This window comes from Ahaetulla prasina, chromosome 2, assembly GCF_028640845.1.
Source record: "Ahaetulla prasina isolate Xishuangbanna chromosome 2, ASM2864084v1, whole genome shotgun sequence".
In the NCBI taxonomy this organism is placed as follows: Eukaryota; Metazoa; Chordata; class Lepidosauria; order Squamata; family Colubridae; genus Ahaetulla; species Ahaetulla prasina.
Genome location: NC_080540.1, coordinates 221,444,674 through 221,457,824, shown reverse-complemented (window position 1 = coordinate 221,457,824; position 13,151 = coordinate 221,444,674). Strand labels below are relative to the sequence as shown.

The 13,151-nt window shown below is 40.7% G+C and overlaps 1 protein-coding gene across 10 annotated transcripts in view; it reads left to right on the top strand.

Moving 5' to 3' along the window:
- The window catches only part of CCDC171 (coiled-coil domain containing 171), a 220,734-nt gene that overhangs the window by 26,529 nt on the left and 181,054 nt on the right, over positions 1–13,151 (top strand). For all 10 annotated transcript variants that reach the window (XR_009153715.1, XM_058171431.1, XM_058171429.1 and 7 more), the window contains 3 exons: positions 1,603–1,749; positions 8,688–8,780; positions 10,750–10,910. Coding sequence is in view for 9 of the 10 variants with exons in the window: in XM_058171431.1 (XP_058027414.1) it covers positions 1,603–1,749; positions 8,688–8,780; positions 10,750–10,910 (401 nt within the window). In the remaining variant the exon portion in view is untranslated. The remainder of the gene's footprint in view (positions 1–1,602; positions 1,750–8,687; positions 8,781–10,749; positions 10,911–13,151) is intronic.

The following is a 13,151-nucleotide window of genomic DNA, read 5'->3' as shown; positions in this document are numbered from 1 at the left end:
AGAAACCAGATTTACTCAACAACCATGTTACTAACTTAACAACTGCAGTGATTCACCTAACATCTGCAGCAAGAAAGCTCGTAAAACGGGGCTTAACAATTCACTTAACAATTTTTTCACTTAACAACAGAAATTTTGGGCTCAGTTGTGGTTGTAAGTCAAGGACTTGCTTGTATTGAAAAAACAGGGTACCCTCTTGTGTGATGTAGGAATATATACCCACTTTCAAGCTAAGGAATATATTTGGCTAGGTTTGATGCTAGGACAGTTCTCTAAAAACTTACTGAATCATCCAACAAAGAAAGTGAAACAAAGACAGAAGCAGAAATTGTTTGAATTAACAGAATGTTACATTTTAACTAAATACTGCTATAATAATTGCTCTTGTTTTTATCTGTTGCAGTAATTAAAAAAAATATCTCTGGTGAAGGACCCTGGGACTCTTATGTTAAGCATATTGGATCATCCTGTACAGCCTAGATCCGTGATGGCGAATCTATGGCATGCGTGCCCAAAGTGGCACGTGAAGCCATGTCGCCTGGCATGCGTGGTCTTGCCTGTTTGTCCTCCAGGTTTCTGGCACGCATGCACGCACAATGATCAGCTGTCCTTTGTGCGTGGGGCAGTGCCGAAAACCGGTGTACGTATGCATGCCGGCCAGCTGATTGTCGGGTGCGCATGTGTGCTAGAACCTGGAAATTCAGCTTTTCCGGAGCGCGATCCCTTTGCATGCGTGGCAGTGCCGAAAAATAGCCTGCGCATGCGTGGCGGCCAGTTGATTGTCGGGCGTGCATGCGTGCTAGAACCCGGAAGTTTGGCATTTCTGGCCCTGACAACCACATGCGCATGCGACGTTTCCGCGTGACGGTTCGCCATCACTGGCCTAAATGATTGCATGTGGGTGTCTTTTGTTAGGAAATAAAGGGAACCAGCAAGGAGTAATGGTTAACATGTAGGATTTATTGTGGAGGGATCTGGATACAAATATACTTTGAAATTGGAATTTCTCTGGGTAATTTTCTGTGGGCTAGTCATGGACTCAGTGCAAACTGGCACTGATGCTGAGTGGCAGACATTTGGTGGATAGGAAATGAAGCAGAAACTGGCTTGAGACCTCTGGCAAAATGTATTGAAATGTAGAGGAAAGGAACAAATTTTTAAAAAATACCATAAAGACGATAGAATAATTTTAGTCCTGTTATTTTTACCCAGAAGTACTGTGTTATGTAAGCCTGTGACAAATCTGAAGTTGAAACAGTTAAAATGGCAATGTGAACCTCTCAATGTCCTAAGTAAATGGAAGTTCCTTAGGTAGTATAGAAGAAAAAAACCCCCATATATGTTTTTACTTAGAAACTTATTGATGGTGCAGATCTTGCTTCTCTAATTAATGGTATTGGGGGCTACTGGTAGACAAAAATCATGGGGACCTTTCAGTGGGACAACTATGCTATGCCAATTAATGTGTGGTTCTCAATTGTGTGAGGACTCTTGATCCTACTCTAAGATTTAAAGACCAAGAGTAAATTGTCTCCAAATCTTTCTCTTCAGGGAAAATGCCGAAGTTGGAACTAATTATTATTATTATTATTCTCCCACCAGGAAAGCACCAGCACGGTGCAGAATGTCCACAAAAAAATACAAGAGCTAGAAAGAGAACATAATGGCTGTTCAGAAGCCTTGAGGCGACAGGCCAGCGAACTTCAGTTTGCGGCTGAGCGAGAGACTCGGCTTAGAAAAGAACTTGAGGTAAGAACTTCATGAAATTATGAGGTTGGTATCTGATTGCTGACTTCCGTTTTGTTCCTGGGGTTTGTTTCATTGCAAAGGAACTGATAATAGCAAGGAGACCTTGTGGAGGCCCTTTGGAGTAAAAGTTGATAAGGAAATACCAGTGAAAGGCCCTAAAGGAAAGGAAAATACTTTAAAAAGCAGTTTCTTCCGTAATTTAAGTCAGATAAAGGAGGCTTTTCTCTTGTTTGCACAGCTTTGGTGTAAATGAGTTTATAAATCCCTATAAGAGGCCTTGGGCTTTGGCCAGAAATTTCCACTCACATGAGAGTGGATTTTGTCAACTCCTGTTCTGTTTTGCATTGTGTTATACAGCTAGTCCTCAACTTACGACCACAACTGAGCCTAAAATTTTTGCTGTTAAGTCAGATATTTGTTAAGTGGGTTTTGTCCCATTTTACAACCTTTCTTGCCACAGTTGTTAAGTGAAACCCTGTGGTTAATAAGTTAGTAACCTGGTTGTTAAGTAAATCTGGCTTCCCCATGGACTTTGTTTGTCAGAGGTGATATGACCTTGGGACACAGCAACGGTTGTAAATATGAACCAATTGCCAAGCATCTGAATTTTGATCATATGGTCACGGAGATGCTGCAGAGGTCATAAGTGTGAAAAACAGTTATCTAAGTCCCATTTTTCAGTGCTGTTGTAACTTTGAACAGTCACTAAATGAACTGTTGTAAGTCGAGAACTACCTGTGTTCTATTAATTCTTGGCTTTGTCCTGATACAGCCTCGTATTGATAATTTTAAAATAAGAGCTTTTATTACAGAGGTTATCTGTTTGTGGTTCAGGTGTCAGATTAGAAACCAGGAGACTATGAATTCTTAGCTACATCTTAGCTACAAAGCCAGCAGGGTGACTTTATGGATATAGATACAGATATATTCAATAATATACTACATTATTGAATAATATATAATAATATTGGCACGGTGGCTCAGTGGCTAAGATGCTGAGCTTGTTGATCGGTCAGCAGTTCGAGCTTGTTGGTCAGTCAGCAGTTCGAATCCCTAGTGCCGCATAAAAAAAAAAAAAGCTTCTTTTCCAAAAACACCACACTACTAACCAGAGCATATAAAACATTTGCTAGACCAATTCTAGAATACAGCTCACCTGTTTGGAACCCTCACCACATCTCTGACATCAATACAATTGAGCGTGTCCAGAAATATTTTACAAGAAGAGTTCTCCATTCCTCTGAAAACAACAAAATACCTTATCCCACCAGACTTGAAATCCTAGGCTTAGAAAACTTGGAACTCCGTCGCCTTCGACAAGACCTAAGTTTAACTCACAGAATCATCTATTGTAATGTCCTTCCTGTCAAAGACTACTTCAGCTTTAATTGCAATAATACAAGGGCAACCAATAGATTTAAACTTAATGTAAACCGCTTTAATCTAGATTGCAGAAAATATGACTTCTGCAACAGAATCATCAGTGCTTGGAATACTTTACCTGACTCTGTGGTCTCTTCCCATAATCCTAATAGCTTTAACCAAAAACTTTCTACTATTGACCTCACCCCATTCCTAAGAAGACCATAAGGGGCGTGCATAAGCGCACAAACGTGCCTACCGTTCCTGTCCTATTGTTTTTCTTTTCTTCTTCCTATATATGTTTATATGTGTATATACTACATAATCTTTTTGTATGATGTTGTGACAAATAAATAAATAAAAAAATAAATAACGGGGTGAGCTCTCGTTACTTGTCCCAGCTTCTGCCAACCTAACAGTTCAAAATGCAAGTAGAAAAATCGGGACCACCTTTGGTGGGAAGGTAACAGCGTTCCGTGTGCCTTTGGCATTTAATCATGCCAGCCACATGACCACGGAGACGTCTTCGGACAGTGCTGGCTCTTCGGCTTTGAAACGGAGGTGAGCACCGCCCCCTAGAGTCAGGAACGACTAGCACATATGTGCGAGGAGAACCTTTACCTTTTATATTCAATAAAATGGCAAAGGGGCACCAGGAAGTGATACCCATCTGCCAGTTGAATGGATCCTATTGATTGAGTGAGGTTTGTCTTTCCCTGTGTGCCCCTTAGAGGAAGTCTGTTGCAGAAGCAGAAATTGGTTGAATAGAAGAGGCCTGAACCGCTCCACAAATAAACTTCTGAAATAAATCGGCACAAGGCAGCGGATCTCTAGCCTGATGCCGTTCACAGAGCAGCTCCCATTACCCACAATCCAAGAAATTATAATTCATTATAATACAGGCAGCCCTCGATTTACATACACAATTGAGCCCCAAATGTATGTCGCTAAGTGAGAAATGAGTTCAGTGACTTTTACCTCGCTCTGCGACTTCTCTTGCCACGTTTGTTAAGTGGATCACTGCAGTTGTATGGTTAGTAACCCGGTTGTTAAGTGAATCTGGCTTCCCCCATTGATTTTGCTTGTCAGAAGGTCACAAAAGGGGGTGACGTAACCTTCGGACACTGCAGCCGTCGTACATGCGAACCAGTTGCCAAGCATCGGAATGTAAATCACATGTCCACGAGGATGCTGCAGCGGTCATAAGTGTGAAGTCACTTTTTCAGTGTCGTTGTAACGGTCACTAAATGAACTGTTGTAAGTCGAGGACTACCTGTACCTCCAGAGTGTATCAGGTTGGGTAAGAATGCCAGGAATAAAGTAGGGAGGGTGGATATAGAGATAGGATCCACCCCAAGTCATCCGTGTACTGCTATTGCATCTTTTTATTTCTTAGAACACAAAGAAAAAGATGTTGCCCAAAAGTTTGTTTGGAAACAATTTACAAAGTCCCTAGAGAGCTTTTTTTAGTGAGCAACTAGTTTGCTATGGCCTATGGATCTACACAGTTCAGGGATAGTTAAAAAAAGAACAATTAAAAAAACATTTTTATTATGCTAATGTTGAATTAGAAAAAAACCTTTAAAGTCTGGAATTACAAAGGAGATGAAATTAAATGGCTTGTGGTTTTGGTCAAGAGCGGGGAAAAGATTAGGCATTAAATAATCAATCCTAGCAGTTTGAGATAGTTGTTGCGCAATCTTATGTGGAAAGTCCTCTAAATTTTCCGAGAAAAGGATAATCTGAGTATTGGGTATTATTTTTCTTTTAGGTAATTAAGATGTTTTTAAACCCAGCACAGGTCAATCTGATACCAAAAGGAAAATGTTGCTTTAGCGTTAGTGTTCCTTTGGTGCCCTCTAGTGGCTTTTGAGGTCAATTTTACAACATTTACCAATAATTTCTGTATCCTTGATAACATATTTTTTTCAGTCTATACATTTTCAGGCCTCCTTATCTCTATTGGAACCAGAAAATTGCTGATATGCAATTTGCATTTCTTGGTATAAAGCCAGATTTTCACACTCTTTTGGTTTAATTTTTGCTTCTTTTTCTTTTTGGTTTTGTCACGTAGCTTTTATTAGGTATGGACTTATTAAATAAACATAATCTGAAATATGAGATGAAGGAAATATTTTAAAAGTTTATGGGGAGGAGATAAGAATTTATAGCCTGAATAAATTATTAGGTTATTATGTTTTATGAATTAAGAGGCTACCAGCTCAGTTATCTGGAACTGAAGTCCTAATTTGATTTATTTACCTGCCAAAATCCTATAAAAGTGAAATGTGTTGTAAATAAAAATACCACTCCTGGCTTCTAGACATTTTTTTACTGAAGTTAGCACATGCAGCCAAACAATTTCTACATTGGCTTCATAGATAAGTCTTTATTTTATTTTTTTCCCCAGTGTCTTGATAGGTGCTGGAAGAAATAATGGATGTGTTTAGATGGGTATTTTTTAACTAGTATGGATGTTATCAGAATATGTTATCAGAAAAACAGAGTTGGAAGGGAAGTTGGAGGTCTTCTAGTCCAACCCCCTGCTCAGTCAGGAAACCCTATACCTTTTCAGACAAATCAGTGTCAGAACAGTTTACCTGTTTCTTTTAGAAGAGTCAGAGAATCTCAATTTTTTTCAAGGAATAAATTTTTAAGCAATCTACTCCAGAAATGTGGATTTTTGTAGTAAATGTTTCTTTATTCATTTGTTAGCTTATAGCTCTTAGAACTAAGGAGAAGTTTCCTAACTCTGAGAACAATTAACCAGTGGAACGGCTTGTTTTCAGAAGTTGTGGGTGCTCCATCGCTGGGTTTTTTTAAAAAAGAAACAGGACAGCCATTTGTCTGGAATGTATAGGGTCTCCTGCGTGTGCAGGGAGCTTGTTGTGTCCCCTCCCCCTCCGACGCCCGGATCTAGGAAGTCCGTATCAAACGTGGCAACGAAGCCTCTGTGGCTTGTCAAATTCCTTCGAGGTTTATCAGGGCAGGCAGGAGTCCAAGTTGTGACTTCAGCGATAGAGTCCGATAGCAGCAAACTAGATGAGACTTTGCTTGATTCAAGGTTGGAATGCCAAAAGCAGGTCCTTTATATAGGCTCCACACTCCATATGGGGTGTGGCTCCATGACTCAGCATTTATCCAGGCCTGCCCCTCCCTTCCTTCTGCTGGTGTCGCCTCTCAGATCTCCAGAAGCGAGGATCCTCCCACTTTGAATTCTCTTCAGCTGGATCTGCTGTCAGTAATTCCAGCAAGTGGCTGGCTTCCTGCTCACACGCTGTAGGAGTGACGTTTATTGGGTTTGTTTGTTCATTCCTGGAATCCTCTCCGGCCATGGGGCCAGGGCCGGGGAGGCATGACAGGCCGTTCATCTTCATTATCAGACTTGGAGTCTGATAACAGGCCCGGTTGGAGATGGGAGGGGCCCGGCTGAGGAGAGGAGGGAGGACGAGTCACAACAGGGCTGGACTAGAAGACCTCCAAGGTTCTTTCCAACTCTGTTATTCTGTTCTGTCCTGTTTTATCTCTTTGTTAGACTTTCTGCAAGAGTACAAGGTAGTCATCACTTCAAGATGGTAATTGAGAGTGGCAACTTTGTTGCTAAGCACCCTGGTTGTAAAGCTTGATGGTACATGACTGCGCCAACTTATAATGGTCATTGCGGCAGTTCCATTTGCCTTTGTTAGGCAAATCCTGTGCGGTTGCAGGGTGTTGTGGTCATGTGATTTGCCGTTTGTGAGTTCCTGCAGGTTTCCCCATTGACTTTGCTTGTTGGAAGTCAGCAGTGAAGGTCTCAAATGGTGATCACGACTGCAGGATGCTGCAATGTCATAACTGTGTGTCAAGTGATGAATACCCAAATTATGATCATGTGATTATGGGGATGCTGTAATGGCCATGACAATGAGAACCTGTCATAAGTCCTCATTCAGTGCTGTCCTAACTTTGAACAGTCATTGAATGTTGTTCAACAAGGATTACCCATATGCAGTATGGATTAATTATTGAGGCTGTGTAAATCATTTAAGAGAGGACGCGGTGGCTCAGGGGCTAGGACGTTGAGCTTGTTGATCGAAAGGTCGGCAGCTCAGCGATTCGAATCCCTAGTGCTGCCTTGTAACGGGGTGAGCTCCCGTTACTTGTCCCAGCTTCTGCCAACCTAGCAGTTTCAAAAGCACGTAAAAAATGCAAGTAGAAAAAATAGGGACCACCTTTGGTAGGAAGGTAACAGCGTTCCGTGCACCTTTGGTGTTGAGTCATGCCGGCCACATGACCACGGAGACGTCTTCGGACAGCGCTGGCTCTTCGGCTTTGAAACGGAGATGAGCACCGCCCCCTAGAGTCAGGAATAACTAGTATGTGCGAGGGGAACCTTTATCTTTACCTTTACCTAAATCATTTAGAGGTATATTTCATAGAACCAAAATTACTGTTTTGTCAAAATTACTGTCAAAATTACTGTTGAAAGGCTCTAAAAGCAGCATCCTCTCGAACGGCCAGAATAGTCACCACAAGAACTGTTATATGTCATGAGCGTATAGGAAATCCTCAACGTACGACCATTTGTTTAGTCATGAGATCAAAATTTGGACACTTGGCAACTGGCATGTATTTATGATAGTTGCAGAGTCCCAGTGATCACCTTTAGAAACCTTTTTGATGAGCAAAATCAACGGGGAAGGCAGATTTATTTAACAAATGTGTTAAATAAATCTAACTGAACAACTGCAGTGATTCACTTAACAAGGACCCAGATTGTTGGGGGCAATAAGTTGACTTTGTATATAATATGCAAATGGATGAAGACTATTGCTTAACACAGTGTAAGCCGCCTTGAGTCTTCGGAGAAGGGCGGGATATAAATGCAAATAAAAAAAACAATAGCAGTAAAAGTTGTAAAATGGGACAAAACCCACTTAACAACTGTCTTGCTTAGCTACAGAAATTTTGGGCTCAATTGTGGCCATAAGTCGAGGACTACCTGTATGGGTTCAAGGACAATTGATGCTTTGACTATCCTGCTGAAGTGAAGTGTGCATCAAGGCGTGTATTTCAAGGGCATTTTACTGGTTCTCTGAAAGGCCTCTTTGAATTGTTTTGCACAGATATTAATTATAATTTATAATAAAAAATGGAGAGATTTAAAAACATGGCCACCCTGGAGAAAGTGTCACAATCACGTAGAGACCAAGGTTAGGCAAAATAAGGAACCCTTGACGGCCTTTTAAAATGGAATAGATTAAAAGGCGTTTGTGAGCAGTATGTTTGTAGGATATGGGATTCTGAGTATTCCAGTACTATGGTACCACCCACTGAGAACACCTCCAGGCAATAAAATTCTTATGAAACAAATACCTGGTTATTTATATATGGGAAGAAGATCACTTAGGTATGTTGAATGTGGCCCTTGTAAAACTTCACAGAACATGAATCAATCTGGAAGTAGTTAGGAGCCAATGCAGTTGAGCAAAGTTTGGATTGGTATTAGTTGTACTTTTAAGCTGAGAGTTTCGAGAAGCACTTGAGGGGTGTGTGTGTGTGATGTTAACCTCTTGTTAACTTTCATTTTTTAACAGCTAGCTATGGTCAGAGTAAAAAAACTGGAGGAAAACATTGAGGCAGAGAGGGCGTCACATCTGGAATCCAAATTTAATTCTGAAATAATTCAGGTAAATTGACAAAAGCACCATACGGAACCGATAAGTGCATTGCAGGCTCTTTGCACACCAGGATGGTTAGCACGGGTTTCATTATTTTACATTTAATGTTATGTTTTTGTGTATGAAATGTAGTCCTCTTTAAAGAAAAATTCCTTATAAGTATGTGGACAATTGGTTTGTAACCAATTAACTAACAAAATAGAACATGCTGGACAACTTGAAGGTTTTATGCCTCAGTCGGCAACGCAAAGTGAAGTTTAAACATCCTGGATTGGTTCCTAAATTAATGTAGCCTCACTGGTCATCATACCAGACTGGATCAACAGTTACTCTACTAAAGTTAAATCTGTAAAATACAATGAGCTGCGGTGGCACAGGTTAGAGTGCATTACTGCAGGCTACTTCTGCTGACTGCCAGCTGTCTGCAATTTGGCAGTTCGAATCTCACCAGGCTCAAGGTTGTCTCAGCCTTCCATCCTTCCAAGGTGGCTAAAATGAGGACCCAGATTGTTGGGGGCAATATGCTGACTCTGTAAACTGCTTAGAAAGGGCTGTAAAAGCACTGTAAAGCGGTATATAAGTCTTAGTGCTATTGCTATTCAAGAGTGGTAAATAATGACGAGTTGGCTGTAGGACTATGCCTGTGGCCTTTTTCATCATTTGTCTGTTTGTCTTCCTCTGATGGTCTCAAAATTCATCCTGAAGCAGAACCCTCATAATTCAAAAGTTCTGTAACTAGCTGCACATTCTGCTTTCAAGTTTAGGAACTGAACTGACTTCTTAAGGCTGATCTGCAGAAAATAACAAGAGAATGGAATAGCTTCTGGGTGCTCCATCACTGAAGGCTTTCAAAATGGACAACCATTTGACTGAAATGTTATAGGGTCTCCTGCTTGAGCAGCATTTGGAGTAGAAGAACTCTGAGATCCCTTCTAACACTCTATTATTCTATGTTCTATGAATGCCTCAAGAGCAGAGGTCTTCAAACTTGGCAGCTTCAGGACTTGTGGACTTCAACTCCCAGAATTCTCCAGCCAGCATAGCATAGCTGGCTGGAGAATTCTGGGAGTTGAAGTCCACAAATCTTGAAGCTGCCAAGTTTGAAGACCTCTGCTCTAGAGGGATTACGGTTTACAAATACCAAGGCAAAATGATGCCCAAAGGATACCATGTCTCTTTTCCATTTTAGTCATGAAATGTATATGCTTCTGAGCAAATAAGTCTGAGAAGCTTGCCACGTTGATTTTACGTGCTTTCTCAGTTCTCTGTCAAATTCTGAACCAAGGCCCTGTGAATGTGTTTAAACCTGTGTCCTAAGTAATTTATGTCATTAAGATCTTTTGCCCCACTGCCAAGTACCACAACACAGTGTACAAAACACCAACCTAAAGTCTAATGGGAAAATCATTTGTGCACTGTTTATCCAATAATAACTAAGAAAGATGTACATTTCCTGAAAAAGGAAAAGCTAAGCAATGCCCGTAGGCATTTTTTTTTCATATCAGTTTTCTCCCTCACTTTTTTTCGTTTAGAATCTGTTGGATCCATATGATTCTTTTCAAATGTTTCGAACTGTTTGTACTTTGGTGTATATGTCTCAGTGCTTTGATTTTTCTATTGATCATGCTCCAACAGAGTCATGGTTAAGGGTAGCAAAAGCTCACTCTGACTGGGCAATTGGGATCGGAGAAGATTATACATAACCTTGAATTCACCCATTCCCTTAACCACATTGTGATTGCCTGTCAGCGTTAATCCCAGTTCCTCATAGCCAGTATTTCTTTTACCTAACTATGGTGATCAGGTGGGTGAAAAGCTACACTTACCCTGACTTTATATATATAAATCTCTCTCTCTCTCTCTCTCTGTGGAATGATTTCGGCCTACCCATTTGGTCTTGCCTCACTTTTATCTGACACAGACCGAAGCTCTGCAGCCTCTTGTAGTCTTGATCGTTGTTTTCCTGTGATTTTTGCAGCTACGGATCCGAGACCTTGAAGGAGCTTTGCAAGTGGAGAAGGCCAGCCAAGCAGAAGCAATCTCTGACTTGGAAATGTTCAAAGGCAAATTTAGAGAGGTGGAAAATGCCTATGAAAGAGAGAAGCGTAATGCTCACGACAGCTTGGAAAAATTCAGCACGTGAGTGCGGCTTCTTTCCTGACTGGGAATTGACATTTCTTGAGGGGAAAGGTTGACACAGTCCACAAAATGCTCATCTGCCCCCATGGGTTACACAGCACAGAACAGATGGTAACTGTGGGTGATGCACAGTGGGGTGATGCAATGTGGAGTTAATGTAGTTGCTGTGTGATTTGGCTTCTGTGTGGTTATTTTTACGATCCTAAAAGAATTCCATGCCTAAGGATCCCTCTGAAAACGTAGGCTGCAATATTTTTGCCAAATGTTTTGGTTCAACGAGTAGATTGTTCAGTGCTTAAAGCAGTGATGGCTAACCTTTTCTGGAATGAGTGCCCAAAGCCTGTGTGCGCACCGGAACCCCCAAAATGCAATGTGCATACGCCCTGTCAACCCGTGTATGTGAGCGCGGCCCCTGCTTGTGTCCTGCCCCCACATGCGCACCATGTGCATGCATGCAAGGCCCCCACATGCGCCCTGCCCCCGCGCATCACGACAGAGACTCAACCACCAGCTAGTTGGCAGGAGGCACACGTGCATGCATGGCGGTGCTGAACTGGGGTGACGGCTCGCGCGCCCACAGAGCAGGTGCTGCGTGCCGCCTGTGGCATGTGTGCCCTAGGTTCACCATCACGGACTTAATGCAGTGCTTAACAGTTTGTGGAACCTTTGGATTTTTCAATATTTCAGCATAAAGATGACTAAAATGTGATATGTTCTGCACATACGTTCTAAAACAATATAAAGGGAAACCAATTAAAAAAATGAGTCAAAATATTAAACTTGTTCATTTCTTTATTGAGGAAAATGACCCAAAGCTTAATTGGATTCTCTGATACATTCTCTGACATGCACCCTTTGGAATGCCTTTTGTACTGATACTAAAATTAGATGGTACAATGTTGAGCATTTGGGCCAATAGGTAGCTCCCTAAAAAGCAATAAATGTTAGTTATATTAGTATTTGAAAATACGCAACAATTTTATTAATAAACTTTAAAGATATATCTGTACATATAGATATATAGATTTATAGAGTTAGTCTTCATCCTAAAAAGGCTGTAATTGACTACTCCTGATTTAGTAAATGTGCAAAATTAGAACTCAAACCAGTGTTTAAAACATTTCCTTCATTTTTCCCCACTCGTCTTTCCCTCCCTCCCTCCCTCCTTCCTTCTCTTAAGAATGTTAAAATGGACCCTCTTCCTGCTTGTAGGAAGAGTTTGAGAAGGACTAAGCTAATTCATGCCAGGCCAGAACTGGGAAATACAGAAAATAAAAGTGAAATAAAACATGCAATAATGTACATTAGAGAACATATTGAGTAAATATTTCTGAATATTCCTGTCTTATTTTTTTTTAAAATAGCCTCACTGCACACTAGAAGTTATCTTACAGAATTCTTTCTTTAAGATATCTGGTTTAAAAAAACATACTACCAATTCCCTCCATGTTATTTTACTCTTATTACAAATAGCCCAGATAAAACATTTCATAGATAATATCGAACACCATTTTTTCTTACATCACTCATAAATTATTGATCAGATTGTCCTCTTCCAAGATGTTGATTTCAAGCTTCCAACAAAATATGATTTATTGATTCTTTTAGATTTCTAAGTGGATCTGTCAATAATTTTCAGTATGTTAGTCCAGAATTGCAACATTGTTTGAATATTCTCTTACGCGATGGATATACATATTGCAGTAGAAATTGGGGGGAAAACCCATAAAAATTCTCCTTTATAATCAGTGGTGGGCTGCTGCCGGTTCGGACGAACCGGTAATTCCGACGATCAGCTGGCCCACCCGCCCTATCCTACAATAGTAGCCCTGCTGGATTCATGTTGGTAATGCAGAAGGATAGCAAGGCTTGCTGGTGGTTACTCTCACTTTATGGTTCTTATTCTTTAAACAAATTTATCTTTTCTTCGATTTTGTTTTGATACTGGAGAAACTCCAGTAGCAGAGTTTCCCACCATAGCTAGGAACAAGATGTGAGGAGAGATCTTCCTGTTAGTGAAACCCTTTCTTAATCCACTGAAAAAGAAGGAGAGAACTTATTGTACAGACTCCAGGATACTTTCATGATAGTTGTAATTATAGCAAGCCTTGGGAAAGCAGTATTAGAATTTCCACATCTGATTTATAGGCAATAATACATGAGCCTATATAAGATGTTTCTTGATTCCCACTTCACAGTTTAGAAATTTGGGTCCCTACAGTTGGATTAAATTTTCTCATG